The following is a 20,059-nucleotide window of genomic DNA, read 5'->3' on the forward strand; positions in this document are numbered from 1 at the left end:
CACACACACACACACACACACACACACACACACACACACACACAAAACAAATAGGGGCAAGGTATAAAACTTATAAAATGTTATAGTTTACCTTTTGTTGGCTTGGAAGCAGGAAGTTGTGTGTTTTCCAGTCTTTATTCTAAGCTATGCTCAGTCTCCTGGCTGCAGCATCATATTTTTCGTAGCACAGCATCAATATTTCCATCTTACTTTGTGAAACAATTCCTTTGAAATGACATGTAACAAAACATTCTAAGCTATTGAGCTTTAGAAATGTGCATTTATCAACATGATAACTCCTCTTCCTCTTGCTTGACATTAACTCTCTGCCTACATAAAGCATATTCATTCACTTTTGTCTCTCTGCATGATTGTGCACAACCCTAGGCTTACACGCCACCCTCTCACTGTGACCTCACACCTGCTCAGTAGCATCCGCATGAGTGTGTATGTGTGCGTATGTGCCATCAAAATCAAAAGTGTGCATCTTCGAGTGGGTTTGAAACATGCATGTGCTCAGGTGTATGTTTTACATGATGATTCTGTTTGTTACCTTGTCAAACTACTGTAGTCACATTTAAATACGCATGAATTTGTTGCTCTGTGAGTCACACAAGCCTGCAAATCTTACAGATGGTGTTTTGGTGACAGGAAACTGCCCACATGGCTTTTTTAGTTTCAATCTCAGCAGTTCAGTTCTATTGTTATGATAAGTTCCAGTGATGTTTTTCATTCAGGGACAAAAGGCAATCCCACTGCCGCTGTGGTCATTTTTTCTGCTTTCCAATGCGGTCAGGGTTGTTATTTGAATATATTGGTGGAGGGGCCACGTTGTTTATTGATCACACACTCTGCAGTAACTTGTGGCTTTTCTTGTCAGCTTCTGAGTCTTGTCTGTTCCCTTTATTTGTCTTTGATTCAAATTAAAGATAACTGTTAGCATGATAAACAGATTTCAATGTGATATTCAAACGTCCCTCCCAGCTTCTTTTTTTTCTGAATTAACTTTATTTTACGGCCGGGATAAAGCGTGGGATACCTCACGTTGCCACTTTTGTTCAATCTGGATGAATGTCTCCTCTGTTTAATTTGTTTTCAACACATGTAGTTTAATTGGAATGGGAGCCGTCAAGAAAACGTCTGTGATGTAAAATGTGCAGCAAGACAAACAATTGATACATATAGCTTCTATAGATATATATTCAAAGTATAAAATACAAAGAGTACTACTTCGATCTTTTCTAAGAATGTATTTTGATTATGTAAAGGAGCACTTTGATTCTGCTTGATTTTAAAAAAGAATAAAAAAATGCCTATTCTGCAGTAAAGGAATAAAACAGCAGCATTAACTAAATGCATGGCGATCTTCTCTCTCCTGTTTATATTTTAAAAGCTCTGTCTATTTACCAGCACTGTGTCAGTCAGTGAGACTGTATTGTGATGGGGGAGGGGGTTTCTTTTTCTGTGTTTGCATATTGCTGCTGCTATAAACAACTCTGATCCAATCAGCCTCTGCTATAATGACCTTTGTTGTGTAACTGATTGAGGATATTCCATTTTAATGCATCAACTGCAAGGATTTACTTACGAATAAAGAGAAACATTTGCAGAATATGTCAACACACGTGCTTGATTTGTCTTTCTTGTTTATATAAGAGAGAAGTGGGACTGAAAAGGTTTATTCCTGCAGTAGAACTTGTTTAATGTTGAAGCATTTTAATTTGAAGGTCAGATTTAGATGTTGATACAGGGTTTACATGCTGCAACAAACAAGCCATTTGCTTCCACTCTTCTTCCTGCCTCTTTAAGTGCTGGTAGTCACAAAACTCAGAGCACAAAGATACCTCTCATCGCCATGGAAACGTGTCAACATAACAGACGTTAAGAGGTCCAAACCTAACAGTAAAGGACTCTGATTGGTGACTGGCTACTGGGAACAGAAGCATTGACTTTTGTAATTGGCCCAAAGAGTTTGACTGTCCTTTTGAGGAAGATAGGTTGCAATGACACATACCTAGTCAAATGTGCTGCTGTGATTTTAACAGTGATAACAAACAAGCAAAATATAGTTTATTCAGTATTAATATCTCCATTACTCAGCGTTGAAGAAGTCATGGTTCATGGGGAGAAGTTGGCCACGGAGAAGAAGCTGCCTTCTTTGCTGGAAGCTGATGACGTTCAAAGTGAGAAGCTGCAGCTGGGAGAGGTATGGATCATTGAAGTGTAAACAACCAAATACGCAAGTGGAGACTTGTAGAAGTTGTCAGGTAGATGTTTTGATAGTAGAGATTGATTAGTGCATAAGAGAGGGTCTTGGTGAGAATTAAAAAGCATGTTATTGATCTGCAAGTGTATATCAAGCTTGAGAAATTGAGGTCTAAACCATAACACCATCTATAGACACAGCTGAAGTCTTTTTTGTGCCTAGGGCAAGGCTAAAAAATACAGACGAGAGACATGCTGTTTTTATTTTAATAGATCGCTCTTTCGACCTGTGTGTTTGCATGAATTATTTAACAGGGGGGACTCGAAGTGTCACCCTCAAAGTCTGACTTAATTACACTTGTATGCAGCCTAATCAGAGGCCGGCATGCTCTATTTTAGGTGTCAGAAAAACATCATGCAGGCAGCTTAATTTTTAAATGCTAAACATTTTGGATGCCCACACAAAGGGCCTCAGAAAGAACACATGATAATTATCACCCAACTCTAAAGCTCTCCTTGGCTTGATTTATGATTTGTAATGAGTTTTAGCTCTTTTTTTGCCTCAACCTCTCTCTTATCATCACTTTCTGTGAAAAGGCTTCACCAGAACAAAGGCAAAGTTAGCAGCTACCTGCAGAGTGGAAAGCCAGAAATCTTCCCCAAGGAGATGGTGAAGACAAAAAATATTGGACTTTCTTTGCCAGGTTGACAGACTGCAAACAAACAATACCTGTGGAAATCTACCCCTGATTATTCCAGAATATAACATTATAATGCGAGGCTGAAAAATAAAAGTTGTGGATATGCCTTAGGCCTTGAAAAAAGTGTGTGAAAGACAGCAAAAACAGCCTCTGGCGAAAGAGAGGTGGGAAGGCAAAATAAGTAGTCACAGTGCCTTGGAGGACAGAGTGATACAATCCAACCATATTGATGGACACGGTTGTTTAAAATCCATCCAATCTCCTCACTCGAGCTGCCCACAACAGGCAGCTTTTAGGAGTCACGACGTCTTACTTTCTCATTCTCCATCCAGGAAACAGTGAGCCAGACAGAGGTCGACTTGCGTGGGCCAAAGGACCAACGCTCAAGTCTGTGCAGGAATTTGCTAGACAGGGGTGAAAGAGAGGTTAAAGAGGAAAAGGATCAAGAGGAAGAGCTAGGAGGGGAAGACTGTGTGATCTTCAATGAGGACTACGACACAGACTTGGAGCTCCGAGGTAAAAAAGGGAGATAAGAAGGGTGGGAAAGCTATTCATTTTATGATAAAGGGTGTGATGTTCCCTGTTATAATAAACAAGTGAGGAAAAGGGTTGGTGATGTGTCACATTTTTAAAAATAACTATTGCATCATGTTATGTTGTGGCTTGTAATATATGTTATACCAGGCTCCAGCAGCAAGTACTTTGATTGTGAATCTTAATTTGATCTTGATCAGAACATGCATGATAAAGTGAAGCCCTCTTGTCATCCCATCTGCTAATCTTCTCCCTTCTGCTATTCCATCTTCTTATTCTCTAAATGATTTCAGGAAACAAACAAAACAGTAACTCCTACGCGCGCCTACTGCCCACATATGTGAAGCTCTGTTCTGCATCTTAATTATTACATCTCAGCCTTTGTGACAGGCTTCCTCTTTTGCTAGAAGTGAAAACCATCTGGTATGAATGAAATCCACTGACAGGGCGACATCAGCCACGAGGGAGTTTTCAATATCCCACTCAAAAGGTCCTCCTCCCGGGGAAAGTGCCACCTCTCTCTTTTCACAAAGAGGAATTGATAGTGCACAATTCAGCAGGCTATTGTCTTTTTTTCCTATTGCAGATAGGGAGGAGGCGTATGATCCGACGGGCTACATGGAGGCATGTGAAGCGTTACAGGTAGTGCCTGCCTATAACTTCCTGAGGAACATGCACAAAAGTGAGCTGTCCATGATGCATCGCTGTCTTGGACCTCAGGTACTTTAAACCGCAAATTAGGGATTGCATCTTTAAAATGTTATCATTTCTATATTTATAACAACCACATATGACATGACATGGTGAAGACAATGTGAAAGAGATTTGCTCCTGATGGTGAACCTAAACAGAATTATCACCTGGATTTGAGGCACCTCCTGCTAGTTTTACCTCTTTATTTTTTAATGTCTGGCAACTTTACTACTTTAGTTCACTCTGGCAAATCTCATCACTTCATGTGAAACAGCTAAAGAACGTTCACTGTACGCCAGCTGCTAAGCCCCGAACAGCACAAAGTTAGCAGCGACATGAGGAAGAGACTAAAGACTGAGCTAAAGGAGAAAGAAACACAACTACAAATAAATAATATTCCTGCTATGAAACTGCTGGATGTGTTAATAAGCCACTGTTTGCTAACAAGTTCCCCATATCAGTGATTATCATATGTAAATAATGTTCCTACACCTTGTTTCTACCAACTCCATGGCTTTCAGTTACACCTGTGGTAAGCTATTTGAATCGTACTTGCTTTTACACTCTAAAGCTATTTTAGATCATTTAATGATTCATTAATTCAAAGTCACATTCCCCTCCAGGGGAATCTACTGATCATGACAAAGTCTTGGGAGCACTGTGTTAACTTCACTCAGCTGAGCTTCAAGTATCGTTCAGTGTTTTTCCCCAGGAAATAGATCATGCATGTACATATATTTGCCATACACTTTACATATAAAATTGCTCACTTGTAGTTCATTGTATTGATCATACTAGTACACAAATCAAATAAGTGTACTGCCCTTCACATTTTTTGAAAAGAGGGAAGACAGATGCCATGGATTTAATCAGAGAAAGAGTTCATTATGCAGAACATTTACATCTGGGGAAAGGTTCTCAATATTTAGCTAAATTACAGCAAGACAGAAAGCAGCTTTATTATTTGGTGTTGTCACAGCATAAAACCATATTTCAATATTACATATACACGTTTTAGCTTCTTTATAATCCAAAATACACACACACACACACACACACACACACACACACACACACACACACACACACACACACACACACACACACACACACACACACACACACACACACACACACACACACACACACACACACATACACACACACACACACACACACACACACACTTATACAGATCCACAAAAACATAATCAAAGATACTCTTGGCAAGTTTAGACCAAACAGGGAACCCATTATTGCATGTTGTATACACAGTACCAAATGGATTGTTTTAAGTACATGTTACAAAACAATGCTTTATTAACTTTTTTGCCATAGAATACAGAAAACCATAAACAAAACAAGTTTTAATTACATTTATATATTCTCAAACCCTGCAAGACCCTAATTTTAGACCAAAGTCTATGAAATTCACTTGTCTTTTTAACAGTAAATCAAATTAAAACAGCTCTGTGGTTGTATAACTCTGACTGCGGGAAGAGTACGTGCTCTACAAGTGTAAAAAGGCATTGCCTGGAGCTCCTACTGTAGCAACAACTGGTCCATAATGCTATACTGTACATTAAAGTTGTAAAAGTAAATCCATTCCTCAACAAGCCGTTTTCCTGCGGTTTCTGCTTCAGCGACGTCATTCAGACAGATTAAATTGGATTTCAAATAAGTCTCGCCTGCCCATTGCAGAGAGTAGTAAAGTCACAAAGTGCAACTGCCAACAGTTATTTGTTAAAATGTCTTGCAGACTGATAGGCTTCTCAAATCTAAGAGAAAGATACTCTGCATGCATGCATTTCCACACACTATTCTCCGGAGGAGCTTTAAGTTTAGCTCCATGCAGCCAACTTTCTCATTAGCCGTGCTACAAAACTATAATTTTCATGTTCTGCGAGCTTCATCTCTGACCCACGCCTCCACACAGCTCCCTTCTGCTTCATTGTTTCACACAGGTTTAATATCCACCCCCCCCCCTCTCACTCTCTACCCACCTGCATCTCTATATCTACTCTTCTAACTGGAATACTGATAAGAAAATGTACTGCAGTGAAGAATTTTACTTTGAGGGGTGGTGGTGGGGGGGTGGTTGTGTGTTTGCAGGGCACCAAAGCACTGGCAGTTCCCCTGGTAACCAACACTTCAATACTGAGGCTGAACCTGCGAGATAATTGGATGGAAGGAATGGGCGGAGCAGCTATTGCCGAGATGTTAAAGGAAAATTGTTACATTACAGGTGGTTTTGCTGGGCATTATCTCTTCCTTTTTCCTCACCTTGGCTCATATTCTTCTAGCAAAATGCCACCCTCACTCCCACTTATGTGCCATTGTCACCCCAATTATAAGCCATGACATCTGGGGTACATGTGTAATATTTGTGCAGTTCAGGAACCTGGGGAGGGATAAATGGAGAATTACAACTTCGAGGCATGCAGGTTCTTCAGTGTGATGATATTTTTATTTTTACATTCGTTTTCATGCATTACGTAGATCCCAATCATGAAATAATATCCTGAAAATGTCATTACGTCTGAAATGTTGAACCTACTATATTTACCTGATTGCACTGTGCTTTAATAGTTGGACCAATGAAGTTAAAATGTTTTACGTGATACGGTAATAGCACTTTAAGTTGTTTTATTCAAATGTTCTGGTAGGTCATTGTTTTCAAGGCAGTGATTCTTAAGCGTTTTGGTCAGGATCTCTTTTAAAACTAGAAAATGTGTCTTTAGATCCCCCCATCATGATTGACTATAAGTGATTTAATTTCCATTTCATTTTGAAACACTTCTTTCATGCAGGGCATTTCACAAGATCAGGCAAAACGATGGAGACACTACATTCATTAAGAATCAATGTTGACTCAAATGATAATATAGATTTTCGAACGCTTCATGTGACGTTAGCAGTCAACTGATGGTGTCTTACCTAAGGTCCACTTTGCTCTAAAGGAGGATCCTTGCGCAACAAGCAATCACTATGAGTATGTGCGCGTAAATGTTCTCTTTGACAGGGATTTTAATTTAGCGCATCTTTGCCTGATAACAACATAGCATTAGCCATCTACTGTGAATTCTGAATAAAGATATTCTAAGCTTTGTACTACCTAACATAAATCAGTTTTAAATGGGTTTTTTCCCCCTTGACTAATATGACACTTAAACTATCAGAAATGCTGTAATATTAGCAAAATTCACATTTCTGGTAAGAAAATAATACTTTTTCATTATTATTATTTTGGCAAATAAAATACTTTATTAACTTTAAACACATTTATAATCAGGTTTAGGTGTGAATCTTATCACCCTACATTTTCAGGAAATTATGAATTACTGGGTGCTACAAACCACTATTCAACTTACAGAGACAATTGTATGAATATAGGCAACATAAAACTTATACAAATAAGTTGCCAATATATATTTTGCACTCAAGCTTTTAGTGGAAAGGGAGGTGGTATATTCTGAAATATGCAATATCTGATATGCAACCTTTAGAATTGTGAGAAAAAAAAACTCTAACCTACTTCCCCTATTTCGGCCTTTCTTTCTTTGTAGTTGGAAACACATCAGCTCCTCCTTTCAGGTACTGTTATTTCCACTGGCCTATTTGTACCATAACCTGTGTAAATGTGTGTTAATCACAGAGGTGGACCTCTCCGACAACTACCTTGGGGATCATGGGGCCAGAGCCATAGCTAGTATGCTGAAGGAGAACAGCACCCTGGTGAACCTCAATCTGTCAGGAAACCATTTCACAGACCGGTCCATTGAACACCTTGGCCCAGCACTGATCACCAACTCTCGGCTACAGCACCTCGACCTCAGCCACAACACTCTGGGAGAGCGTGCAGGTAGCACAGCAATTAGTTCTTCATCGTAAGGGTCGCATATTTTCTGTGAGCACTTAGTCTATCAAGGAGTGTAACTCTACCCATTGATCTCATCTTTTCAAGATAACTTTTAATAAATTCAGGACCCAGAAATTATATGAGTGATCATTAAAAAGCAAAGGACATGAAAGAGGTGGGATGAATTGGATGTTCATAAATAACTCTAGTTTCTTTGAACAGAGCTCCTTTTAACAGAAAGTTTCCTTCTTAACCTTCAGCTGAATTTGTACCGGAAAAAACTCTATATGGCCATAGGTATGTGGACAGTGGAATCAAGCATTTGGATATTCAAACATTACACATACAGTACTATACAATCCGTTTAACACCTCAGTCAATTGCCGTTCTAGTTAATCCCAAAAGTGTTGCATGAGATTGAGATTAAGGCTCGAAATTGAATGCAACAATATCTAAGTATGTTACATTAAAATTGGCTTTAGTTAAAATTGACCTAAAACGATGTGTAAATGTTAATTTCCCTTAGCAGCACCCTCACATTGTATGGCATTCTCTACCTCTTAACCGATATACATTCAGTTGATTTAACATCCATCCATTTGAATAAACATTAGAGCCTTATACTTTTACCATTTGCTATGATGAGTGCAGAATATTTTTATTAAGGCAATTTCTGGTATCTCCTATTTTTAGATTCTTGAAAAAACATTCACAAGCATGCACAGGACAGCAGGCAGCATCATACTTTGGTATTCAAAGGTCAAGAACATTTCACCTGGATTAAAACCCCTTTTAATTACCATGTGGATGAGTTTTCTGACAGGCACCTTGTGGGAGAATGTCAGACCAGGATGCAATGAGCAGCTGATGTATATGATGCATAATTGAAAATAAATCTGAATGTGGAAAAGGTGCACCACCATTTTTCATTGCCATGTGTGTAGCTATGATTCATCCCAAAATATCCAATTTAATTAAATATCAAAGGACATCCTCATGCTTTTTCAGTGCGCTCCATATAGGCTTGGCAACTTTTAATTTCCCATTCTGACATTATTCCTTCCTATTTTCCTCCTGTCCTTTAAGGGCAGAGCCTGGGACATGCGCTGTCAGAGAACACAGGGTTGAGATCACTAAGTCTGGCCTGGAACACCATCAGAGGGAGAGGAGCTGCGATATTGGCTAATGGCCTAGGGGTAATCCACCTGGAGATTAAAAGTTTGAAAACCATATTAGTTGTCCAACTCATACAAGCAAAAGGTGTTCTTCAGGTAATACAGTGTAAGGTTGGACCAGGACAGGTAAGCACTTCTCGGAACTAGTGCATACATTGTGTATCAGTCATGATTTGCTCATGTGGTTTTGGTAATACAAGGCTCCAAAAATGTAATATCATACAACCCATAGAGGTGCATAGCCTTCTGTTCTTACAGCAAATGTTCAGTTGGCTATAGGGCCAATTTTTGACAAAACATAGAAGATTTCCAAAACCAGGATCTGAAAGTTAGTACGGTGGCTGTAAGGACGAGGTCATGATATTCTCCGATGACACAGTGAAAATGTGTTTATTATGTGTATTTTCGTGATGCTGGTTAATAAATGCTACTAGAGGATGCCAGGCTAATTAACTCATCCTGTTTGTGAAACAGCCTCCTGGTCATGTATTCATCAACATCTCACAGCAGTAATGGTGAAGGAGGTCAAGGAGACCCTGATCAGTAATCTGCACTGACAGGTTTGATTGATTTAGGTCCTGAGAAACTGATTACATCAAGATCTATACTTCTTCTCCCCCACTCTAAATTAAAGCCTTCCTTTGGTCCTCACTCAGTTGATCACGTCAGAGTCGTTCAAGTATTTCTTGTATTTGCATTTAATTGCTTACTTTACCAAAGACACATTCTTTCTGTTTTTAGGGAAACATTTACCTAAGAACAGTGGATCTGTCATTCAATGGTCTTGGTAAAGAGGGAGGCGTTGCTTTGGGACAGGCTCTGAAAGAAAACAGCGTTCTGGAGGAGTTGAATTTGAGGTATGAGTATCTGGTAATCAGATTATTTTATGGTCGCTCTACCTGAGTTACAAGTTCAGTCTACATAATTTGTATCGCAAATCAGATCAAATGCTGGTCCATAGCTAACTGTGAGGCAAAACTGACACAAAATATCCTAGTTGAGTCTCCTGATAAGGCCAACCTGCTTTATCAGATTTGCAGTTTTAGTGTTGAATCTTAAACATTGGTCACCTTTTTTCTTAAAGTGAGACTGTTAGCATAAACAAAGTGGAAGTAATTGAGTTTCTTTTGCCTCATAACACCTGAAGCAAAACAAAGCTTGCCTCACAGATTTCCAGATTTTTGTGCTACTGTACATGGATGAATAATGCCATTTTCAAAAAGGCAACACTTTATGATTGCTTTCCTCACACTCCAACACTTTATTTGTTCTCTCTGTATTATTCTCACCACAGTACCAACCGAATACCCCCTGAAGGAGCTATGCGCCTAGCCATGGGCCTCAAAGTAAACAAGACAATCAAATCCCTGAATGTAAGCTGTTAAAAGATTGATTCTATCTTCAAAAGCAAGACAATGGGGGGCATCAGTGGATAAAATGGGATAAATAACTGGATCAGTGTATTTGTTTTAATGTCAGCGACACAAGGACTTACTTTGACTGCCTGAAATAAGTTGGGAATTGAAAGTTGTGGTGAATAATTATATGGACATTGAGTTACAGCTTAATCAGTTATTGTTGATGACATGTGTAATCCTAAATTGAAAATGTAATTGGGGTAAGAATAAACAAGTCTGAAAATGAAGACTCACTATGACCGGTTTAATATAAGTAGTACACAATTTGATTTTGTGATTTGTTGGATACGCTCTTAAAGGAATAGTTTGACCTTTTTGGAAAATACGCTCATACATTTCTGAAACATGCTAACAAAGAAATAGTATCGGTGATGCCACCCATAGGTTTACTAAGCTGTTGTGAAGCTCAAAGTGCATGGCTCTGAATGTTACCCTTGAAGTTGAGCATTTCAACATCTTTGTTGTAGGCTATTGGCAGAACTTTTGACCACCAAAGGCTGCTGCTTGTCTGTTTCCCAAAATGTTTAACTATACCTTAGATACTGTATGGCTACATCCATTGGAGGATTATTTGAGATGTTAAAAGGGGTGATAATCATTTGAAAACAACATGTTTTTCAGTACCACACGTGTGGCATTATTGTCATTTTCTTACATTATTATTTTTTGTCTTTGGCCAGATGGGTAGGAACCCGATCCAGAATGCTGGGTGCTTTAGTATCCTCAAGTCTCTACAAGAAAACCCAGATTCAGCCATGGAAGCGTTATACTTTTCGGTAACTCACACATTTCCATCTCCTTCTCTATGAGACTTTCTGCAAATACTCTCCCTTTTCAAACTTATTCACTGGCTTTTCTGTATCACTCTCTCTAGGACATCACAGTGAACCAGGATTTTGAAGATTTGTATAGGGCAGTGAAAGAAATATTCCCTGCGCTTACAGTTAATCATGGGGGCAGAATTGGCACATTCAGAAAAGCAAAAGCATGAAAAGTGTTACTGTAATTGCTGCACTTTTATGCCAGAAAAGATGGAAGAAGTCTTGTCAAAGCCCTGTGGAAGTTTTCATCGACAAATGAACCAAAGGATGGATGCATGCAAGGATATAATTTTAAAAACATGTCAAATACAAAATAAAAAATCCTCTAAATGAAAGATTTTGTATGAAATAAACTTTTTCAATACCCAATCAATTCAACATAAAGCTAATTTAGCGTCAGTTTCTATGTTATCCAAAATGTTGAGTAACACACGTGTGTGCTTAAAATATGGTGTTAAAGTCATTGAACACAGGCATACAATACAGGTATTGAGTCTGATTCTTCTTAGGTATGATCTGATGATTTGATGTTATATAATGTCAGTGGGTAGAATGATAGAGAGGATCAGAGAGCACCCCATTGTGTATGAAAAGAAGTGAAAGTGGGTTGCACAAAAAGGATATAAGTACTGCATGACTAGTCTAATAGAGAAACCAGCTTTGAAAGAATGATCCACTGTTAGATAAGAGGCTTGTTTACTGCAGCAGGAAAACTCGAACAGTGTTAGAAACAGTAGGTTGTCTTATTTAAATTCAGGGATAAAAAAGTGCTTAACATTTATACTTACTACTTAGGTACATAATGTTCTTTGCTAGAGTTTAATATTTTCTGCAATGACATGGCTCAGGGTAAGTTATTTTGTTAAAGGTTGAAGTTCTTGTTTCTTCATCTGTAGTAGCTTTTGCAGGGAAAGGTTTTTTGGTATCTGGATGTTGTATTTAATAAAAACAGCAAATGGCCCAGCGGCAAAACTATAGTTACAACCTTCCAGATTGTAAATGTAGTCATTTAATTGAAATCATTAAATGGTTTCCTCCCCTATACAGTAGGCTGATTGTACTTATGATAATGTAGACCCACATTTTATTGTTATAGCCTGCTTTATTTTTCGGGATGTTCCCTTGATAACTGAAGTTAATGCTTGTAATATACACTCCAAATACCAAGCCGTTAAGTTGCCACGCCTATAGAAAAGCATTAATAAAAAGGCCTACAATTAAATTAAACATTCATCATACAATTAAAGCGGCACATTGCTGTTTTAAGTAAATTATTTGATTACTTACTAAATAATAATTTAGAAAAAACTGTTTTGCCTAAAGCCAAACTCAACTAATCATGTCTGTCTGATCGATTGTGCATATTGATCCCTGCGTAACTGCGTCACAGAGTCTCGCGTGTTTTTAAATCCCCGGCGGGCTAACTCCTTTAGCAGCTGACAGTTTAGCCCTCACAATAGAGAGGGCAGCGCCAGGAGGTAAACATTAACCACACTGCTGCCTTTACGTGTCCAAATAAGTTTTTACTTGACAGAGAACATGGCGACGACTGTGTGGTCCAAAGGACAGATGTTGAACTGCTATTCTGCGAGGCTGCACCGAGCAACCAGGTAAAGAAGTTATGTTTTAATGTAAAGCATAATTACATGTTTATTAAAGGCCTCACATCCCTTAACTTGTAAAACATTTGCGTTAGTTTGCTATAACAACGTTACCAAACTAAAATATTGCTAAACAGACTTTTCTGTGTCTGACAAACACAAACCCATTTTGGGGGGGGGGGGGGGTTTCTGCATGCATTACACTTTATATGTATCTCCACAAGTGAACTGCTATTGGCTGAATGATAAAATGAGTTAATGTGTGCGTGTAATATCATATGCTCAAGTAAACACCTTTTATGTTAGGAATCATGGTCATTATTAACAACACAACCGGGCAGTTTTCCAAAGCAGCTGTAATCATTTGCTGGACCTCTGAACTTTGTCCTGTAAAGCTTCACTTAATGTAACCGCCACTTGTTAACATCTTATCTGTGCCTTCACTCTGTATGCATCTCCTCTGTGTCTGGCTTTATTCAGCTACATATTTTCTGGCTTGATTCCTACTTTTGTTATGTTTCAGAGGAGGCATGGTACATTCTAATTATAGTTTATAATTAAAGCCCTTAAGGTTAAAAAGTCTCTCTGACCTTGAAAGTTTGATTGGGGATTTCAGAATATTAAATAAAGCCTTACAAAGTGTCTGTGAGGTAACAAGTACACATATGCATAACATAGCTTCCTAATCCATTAGTGGGCATACTAACTCTCCTCTTTGGGCTGCTCTTGGTCCAACACACACAGAAATCCCTGAATTGAAGTTAATGTTGACATTGAAGCAGCTTTAGAAATGTCCATTCAAAGGGAATCCTTCAACTGTCCTAGGATCGAATGTCATTCTGAGTTTGGAAGCATAACTATACATACATAGCCCTATACAACCACATTTATGGATTGATTTTGTGTATTTTCAAGCCTTAAATAATTCGTTTTTTACCTCAATTTAGTGGTATCAAAGGTATGATTATCCCTGTTTGCTCTAATGCCACTTATATATCCCTATCCAGTTTATTTTTCTTTGGGCAAGTTCCTTCAAAATGCCTAAAGACACAATATATGATATTTTTCTATACCTGTCGCCTCTGACTTTGAGAGACTGTTATTCATTTGTAAATACTGATTGGAGCCTCTATAGTAACAATAGTTACTAAAGTGATTAAAATTCCCCTTTTCTCCGCTCCAGAGTGGATGAAAAGAAGTGTTTTTGTGAAGACACATGCTATGTCATTCAGCCCACTCACTCATACAGTATGCATGTTTTTCATATCAAAGAATATTAGCATCTTTTAGCTGATATGTCACGCAGATCTCCATGTTCCTTTTGAGTTTTTCTTTTTTAAATCAATACACTTTTTATGTTTGAGCTTTTGTGAAACTTTCTGTCATCTCGTTTCTGTGTAGGAGGTTTTCGGAGAGCAGAGACAAAGGCTGGTTCCGTTCCTTATTTGTGCACCAAGTAGATGCCAGGAAAGATGCCCACTCCAACCTGCTGTCAAAGAAAGAGACCAGCAACCTGTATAAAATTCAATGTAGGCATAAAGATCTTTGGTTTCTCGGTTTGACTTCATTGAGTGTGAGGTTGCAGAGGGCCAGACACAGGTCAATGTGATACAGTTGCATCATATTATAATGAAATGGATTCTGTTTTAAGTTAAAACAGTCTATCATCCATTTATCTCTGCAGAAAATGGCAAAACAAATAATGTTGATTGAATTAAATCTGGCTTCAGTGACCTCAGATAACTGAAGGTAACATGACATGAGGCACAAGCACAGCTTTTCACTTGAACACATTTCTGTTTCATCGTACATGTGAAACATACAGGCAGCAACAAGTCAATATATTATAATGTAAGGCGTCAAGTCTGTAAAGTTTTAAAGCGACATCAAAACAATGTTTTCTTTTGAGAGGATGTCGATAACTGTGTCTGACTCTAGTAGAGAAATCTATCATTCTTCCTAGGGCTTTGATCTTTTTTTGTGGCGTACATCACACCATGTGGGGATTTCAATTTCAACACTCTATCGGCCATAGCCTATAACCTATTGAAAGCAAATCCGTTGTTTGAATAGGAGCCTGTGCTGAATCGGAGTGTGAAATTACTTTGTTGAGGAATTTTAAGGGTTGCTTGTATTTAAAAAAAAAAGAAAAATCTATTTCTGATATGTCTGTCTGTCTTTTTTAGTTCACAACGTCAAACCAGAGTGCCTGGAAGAATACAACAGTCTAGAGTGAGTGTGTTCACTGCTTTAAAACGTATCTTGCATTTATTCAAACAGTATGGTATATTTCGACAAGTATGAAATCCTTTTCATGGTTAATTAGGTTTCTGTCAAACGTACATTTTGAAAACCTGCATTTCCAAACAATTAACGACAGATTAAGGAAACCAGCTTTCAGTTAAGGAACTGCTAATTAGATTTTGTTTCCTATAATCTTGAAATTGACAATATTGCATTGTATCTCAAAACTCATTAAGTTTACAATTGAAGTGATATCGTGGGTATAACAGCAAGTTGGATAATTGTGGACTTCTAGTTGTTCTTGGTGACAGTATATTATAACTTCTGCCATATTCACACAATTGCTGTATGAAAATATTGGAATATTTGTAATGCTGCTCTTAGGGCTGAGGTGCAAACCAGGCTCCATCAGGACCAGGATTACCCATGTGAGGTGGTCGGAAGCTGGAATACCTGGTATGGAGAACAGGACCAAGCAGGTAAGCGGCAAATGCAACCATAAACATGATGAAAAAATAAATAAAACATCACATCTTGTTGATCACCATCACTGTTTTCTTTGAGCGTTAGTTTCTTTTTTCTGGCCCAATGAATGTTCATAGCTGCAGTGAATTGTTTGGCAGAGCATGACAGAAAAAGGTACAGGCAGTACCAGATGACTCACCGCCAGCACTTCTCCCCTGCACATGATCATTTACACTGTATAATGTACATTAAGATCCTTCAGTGACAGCGAGAAGTGATCGCAATGCATTGTAGTGTGTCTGTTTGCTGTGTGGGTGGCTTCACTCCTCACACAGTGCTGCAGTGACATCTGCTGCTCTGTTTCTTGCAGTGCATCTATGGCGATACAGAGGAGGATACCCGGCCTTGACTGAATGCCTGAAGAAGCTGAATAATGACAAGGTTGACTGTGAACAGTTTTTTTTCAGCTTTCCAGAATTTCCTTTTCCCTTGAGCAAAAGAAAATAACTGTATAGTATATCTTATTGAAAACATTTGTATCTCCCTTCAGGCGTATTTAGAGTTTCGCAAAGAGAGGGCGAAAATGTTGATTTCAAGGCGGAATCAGCTCCTCCTGGAGTTCAGTTTCTGGAATGAACCCGTGCCCAGACCAGGACCAAACATCTATGAAATGCGAACATATTGTCTCAAGGTATTCACAAGTATTGTACATATTAATGCCATAAATTACATTTACTTTCAATTTTCAATTTTTTTTCTCCAGAATTATATAGAATTGACCCGAGTCAGTTCTGTCAGTTGGGTAGTTTCATTCTAAAATAAATCCTAATGAACCTTTTTACAAATTAGGAGGACAAATGGACTTGCAATTTGAATTAAAAGTATTAGTTTAAGGTTTCTAAAGATTTATTTTTCATTAATCACATTTAAACAAGTATCTTACGATTTAACTCCCCAGAAAATAATGAAAATGTGAAATGTAATCGTTCTGGTTTTTCTTTTAATTGAATATATGCTTAATATTGCAATCCCCTACCAGTATGTAAGGCCACCACATAGTTGCAAAACAAATTACCTTTTTTCTGAAACACAAATATTTATTATTACAGATTCTTTGAGTGTTTACCATGGCTTAGCTGACACTGATGAATTCAGTAAGATAATAGTTTGTATCACAGAGCATCCTCCCTATAAACTGAATGAGTGCCACTTTGTACACATGCAGGTATTATTAACATGCAAAGGTAACCTTTAAAACAAGCTGGATTATTTGAGCCTATTGCGCCATCTTTGTCCACGCTAATGGTTTGGTATCACTGTCTAACACAGTTTTATGGTACACATTACTGCAATTTACATTTTTTCTTGTTCGATCAGACTCGTCTCACACCTTGCCCATGCTCATACTAGCCCTTCCAAATGCTAATTGTGTGATTTTACATTTTTTTATTTCACAGTTGACTCATTGGGTTAGATAGTGAGCTGTCCACAAATAGAGAGATGCACCTGATAAAGTGGTTGAAAACATAACTGATCAAATCTATGTTCAACCAAATCTGATAAAATCTTCCTGCATGTGGGCTCATTTGGCTTATTGAGTTCGTCGGTTCGTCTAAAATAAATATGCTTAGTTATGTTTGAACTGTTTTTAATAAGTTACCTCCACACTTGTGTTTCAGCCAGGAACCATGATTGAATGGGGAAACCACTGGTAAGGTTTAATGTTTAAAAAAAAAAAAAAAAAGATAATATCAGCCACCTGAACTTTTTCAAAAGTAAGGATTAAGTATGACCGGTGTTTAGGTGATCATTATACCCCTGAAAATAACATGTCTCACTACAGGGCGAGGGCAATCATGTACAGACAGGAAAACAACGAAGCAGTGGGCGGGTTCTTCTCGCAGATTGGGGACCTGTATGTTGTTCATCATTTGTGGGGTGAGTATGTTACATTCACTCATCATCATCATCATCATCATCATCATCATCATCATCATCATCATCATCATCATCGAGGAATTGTTTTGTGTATTTAGGGAGTGGCAGTGAAATCTCTCATAAAGGAAATGGTAGCTAAAGGCAGACTAATTTAAAACTGGTGCTAAATGCTGTGATGTGAGTACTTGTTTAAATGATGTTGGTAGTTGGTCATTAGAAGAAGGTTATAATGCACTAGTTACTGAAGTGGAAACGCTGCAATTGTTTTCCTCTACACGCATCCCATTGTAGAATTGTCATACTAAAGGTCCATATTGTATTTTTACTGTGTTTGTGTAGTCTGTGTATACAACATCTACTGTCTGTATTGGCTACTCTGTGATATTGTTGAGGTTTCTTCCACATGTTCCCCCTTAAAGTGTTTTTGGGATGATACTGAGGTTTATAACAAGAAATTCAATTATTTTGTAAATCTGCCGCTATAAGTTATTTGTACAGCCAAAACTAAATGTTGCCTGATCCCATAACAAAAGGCAAACTAAAGGTTTTGTATAAGTATCATTCATTTATCTACTTGTAACTTAACATACACTTTGGTTACTTGTGTTTGCAGGTTATGAAAGCCTCCAGTCCCGAGAGGAGACCAGAAACTCTGCCTGGATGAAGGAAGGATGGGATGCAAATGTGTATTATACAGGTATGAGAGAAACAAACAACCACACATACTGTATGTTCCCTAGAAAATCATCCACAGTTAAACCAAAAGTGACTTATGCCTCATATGATGATATTTACAAGCCTATATTTAAGGTATATTTGTATTTTAATAAGACCACAACTTCAGATCAAATCAGTGACTGAAGTTGTGGTTTATAAGATTAATAAGATAAGATAAGATAATAAGATTCAACTTTTATTGTCATTGCACAGAGTACAAGTACTAGGACAACGAAATGCGGTCTCTGCATTTGACCCATCCTAGTGTTAGGAGCAGTGGGCTGCCATTATGTACGGCGCCCGGGGAGCAGTGTAGGTAACCAGTGTCTTGCTCAGGGACACCACGGTGGCACTAGGTCTTTCGGGGACTTGAACTGGTGACCTTCCAGTTCCCAGGCCAAGCCCCTAAGGACTTTGCCACCGTGCAATAAGAATTGTTGCTTCAAATACTATGGATAGGATTGGCGATGCAAAATGGACATTTTTTAAATGAAAGAAGCTGTGAAGCATTGCATATATTTACTTTACCAGTGCAGAGAGTACATAGAGACAACTTGTGTATTGAAATATAAAGTTAACTGGAATATTAAGTGTATTAAGCAACGATTTGTTTTGTACAGGCCAGAGACACAAACATGTGCGCTCATTAAGACACATTTATAGCTATACATTTCCCAATAAGCAATATTACCAATATAAGTATAATCTGGGATTGGAAAAATAGTGAACATGATGTGATGAGAGTATTCTGTGAAATAATGCAGATAACGTGCCACACTTCACTACATCATATCATAATGGTGTGAAAAGCTTTGAATCATTTTTTATGTAAATGACTGTTAATTCTATTGTCTTTGAGTTAATGTGTTTCTTTCTTTCCTCAGTGCCTTTGATCAGAAGCATGGAGTCTAGGATAATGATTCCCACCAAAAGTTCGCCCTTACAATAAGAAGATGGTCGGACCTGGGAGCATTAACTAAAAGTCATTCACCTACTGCCAGAGAAACCTTTATTAATAATAATAATAATAATAATAATACATTTTATTTATCAGGCGCTCAAATTGTCAGATTGTTGATCTGCTGGATAATCTGTATGACGTTCAAGGATGTAAACTGATTCTATATTTGCAAAGCAGCTCGCCAGTTATGCAAACTAATGGTGAATTGTTTGTCTGTGTAGATTTTGAAGATCCTGAAATGCCCCGAGTTCAAGCAGTTTAGGTCAAGTATGTGAAACACAACAATACTGGCCCAATATAATACTGAATGGTATTTCTTTCACTACTTGCCTGTATGTTACACTATAGATTGAGAATGACATTTTAAGTTAGGTGACGTGTGTATCCTGCTTTTAGTTTTTAGTATGAATAATGGTAAAGGGCCAGCTATTTGTATTTCACAATATCCTCCAGCTGGGAATTTATGATTGCAGTTTTATGACTGGATATAAATCACAGTGAATGAGATCACAATGAACTTCACAGCTGTTTGATTACAAATAAAGCTTGACAGACCTCACTTGTAAAAATATCTGATTATTTTTTTTAACAGTAAGAGGTGGAACTGGGGCAGTCAGTATCTTCGTAAAAACGTTTACCAAAACAGCAGCGTGATCCTAGTAATACCATTGACTTGTGTTATTAAGAATTTTATGGGGCATACTTGAGCTTATGAGTATTTGTAAAA

At 38.0% G+C, this 20,059-nt stretch overlaps 2 protein-coding genes across 2 annotated transcripts; both read left to right on the plus strand.

Annotated features, from left to right (window-relative positions):
* The first annotated feature begins 1,940 nt into the window (after positions 1-1,940).
* lrrc74b (leucine rich repeat containing 74B) lies at positions 1,941-11,755 on the plus strand. Its single transcript, XM_063897906.1, has 10 exons — positions 1,941-2,206; positions 3,239-3,422; positions 4,027-4,160; positions 6,246-6,378; positions 7,789-7,995; positions 9,079-9,188; positions 9,909-10,024; positions 10,462-10,540; positions 11,266-11,361; positions 11,460-11,755. Exons 1-10 carry the CDS (start codon positions 2,114-2,116, stop codon positions 11,574-11,576), a joined length of 1,269 nt encoding a protein of 422 aa, XP_063753976.1. The 5' UTR covers positions 1,941-2,113; the 3' UTR covers positions 11,577-11,755.
* A 1,080-nt stretch (positions 11,756-12,835) lies between these two features.
* On the plus strand, positions 12,836-19,891 carry nipsnap1 (nipsnap homolog 1 (C. elegans)). The gene is made up of 10 exons (XM_063896422.1): positions 12,836-13,016; positions 14,409-14,536; positions 15,194-15,239; positions 15,636-15,730; positions 16,087-16,157; positions 16,267-16,407; positions 17,396-17,427; positions 17,560-17,654; positions 18,268-18,351; positions 19,256-19,891. Exons 1-10 carry the CDS (start codon positions 12,946-12,948, stop codon positions 19,318-19,320), a joined length of 828 nt encoding a protein of 275 aa, XP_063752492.1. The 5' UTR covers positions 12,836-12,945; the 3' UTR covers positions 19,321-19,891.
* Positions 19,892-20,059: the final 168 nt, after the last annotated feature.

The sequence above is a fragment of the Eleginops maclovinus genome, chromosome 12 (genome assembly GCF_036324505.1).
Source record: "Eleginops maclovinus isolate JMC-PN-2008 ecotype Puerto Natales chromosome 12, JC_Emac_rtc_rv5, whole genome shotgun sequence".
NCBI classification, from domain to species: Eukaryota; Metazoa; Chordata; class Actinopteri; order Perciformes; family Eleginopidae; genus Eleginops; species Eleginops maclovinus.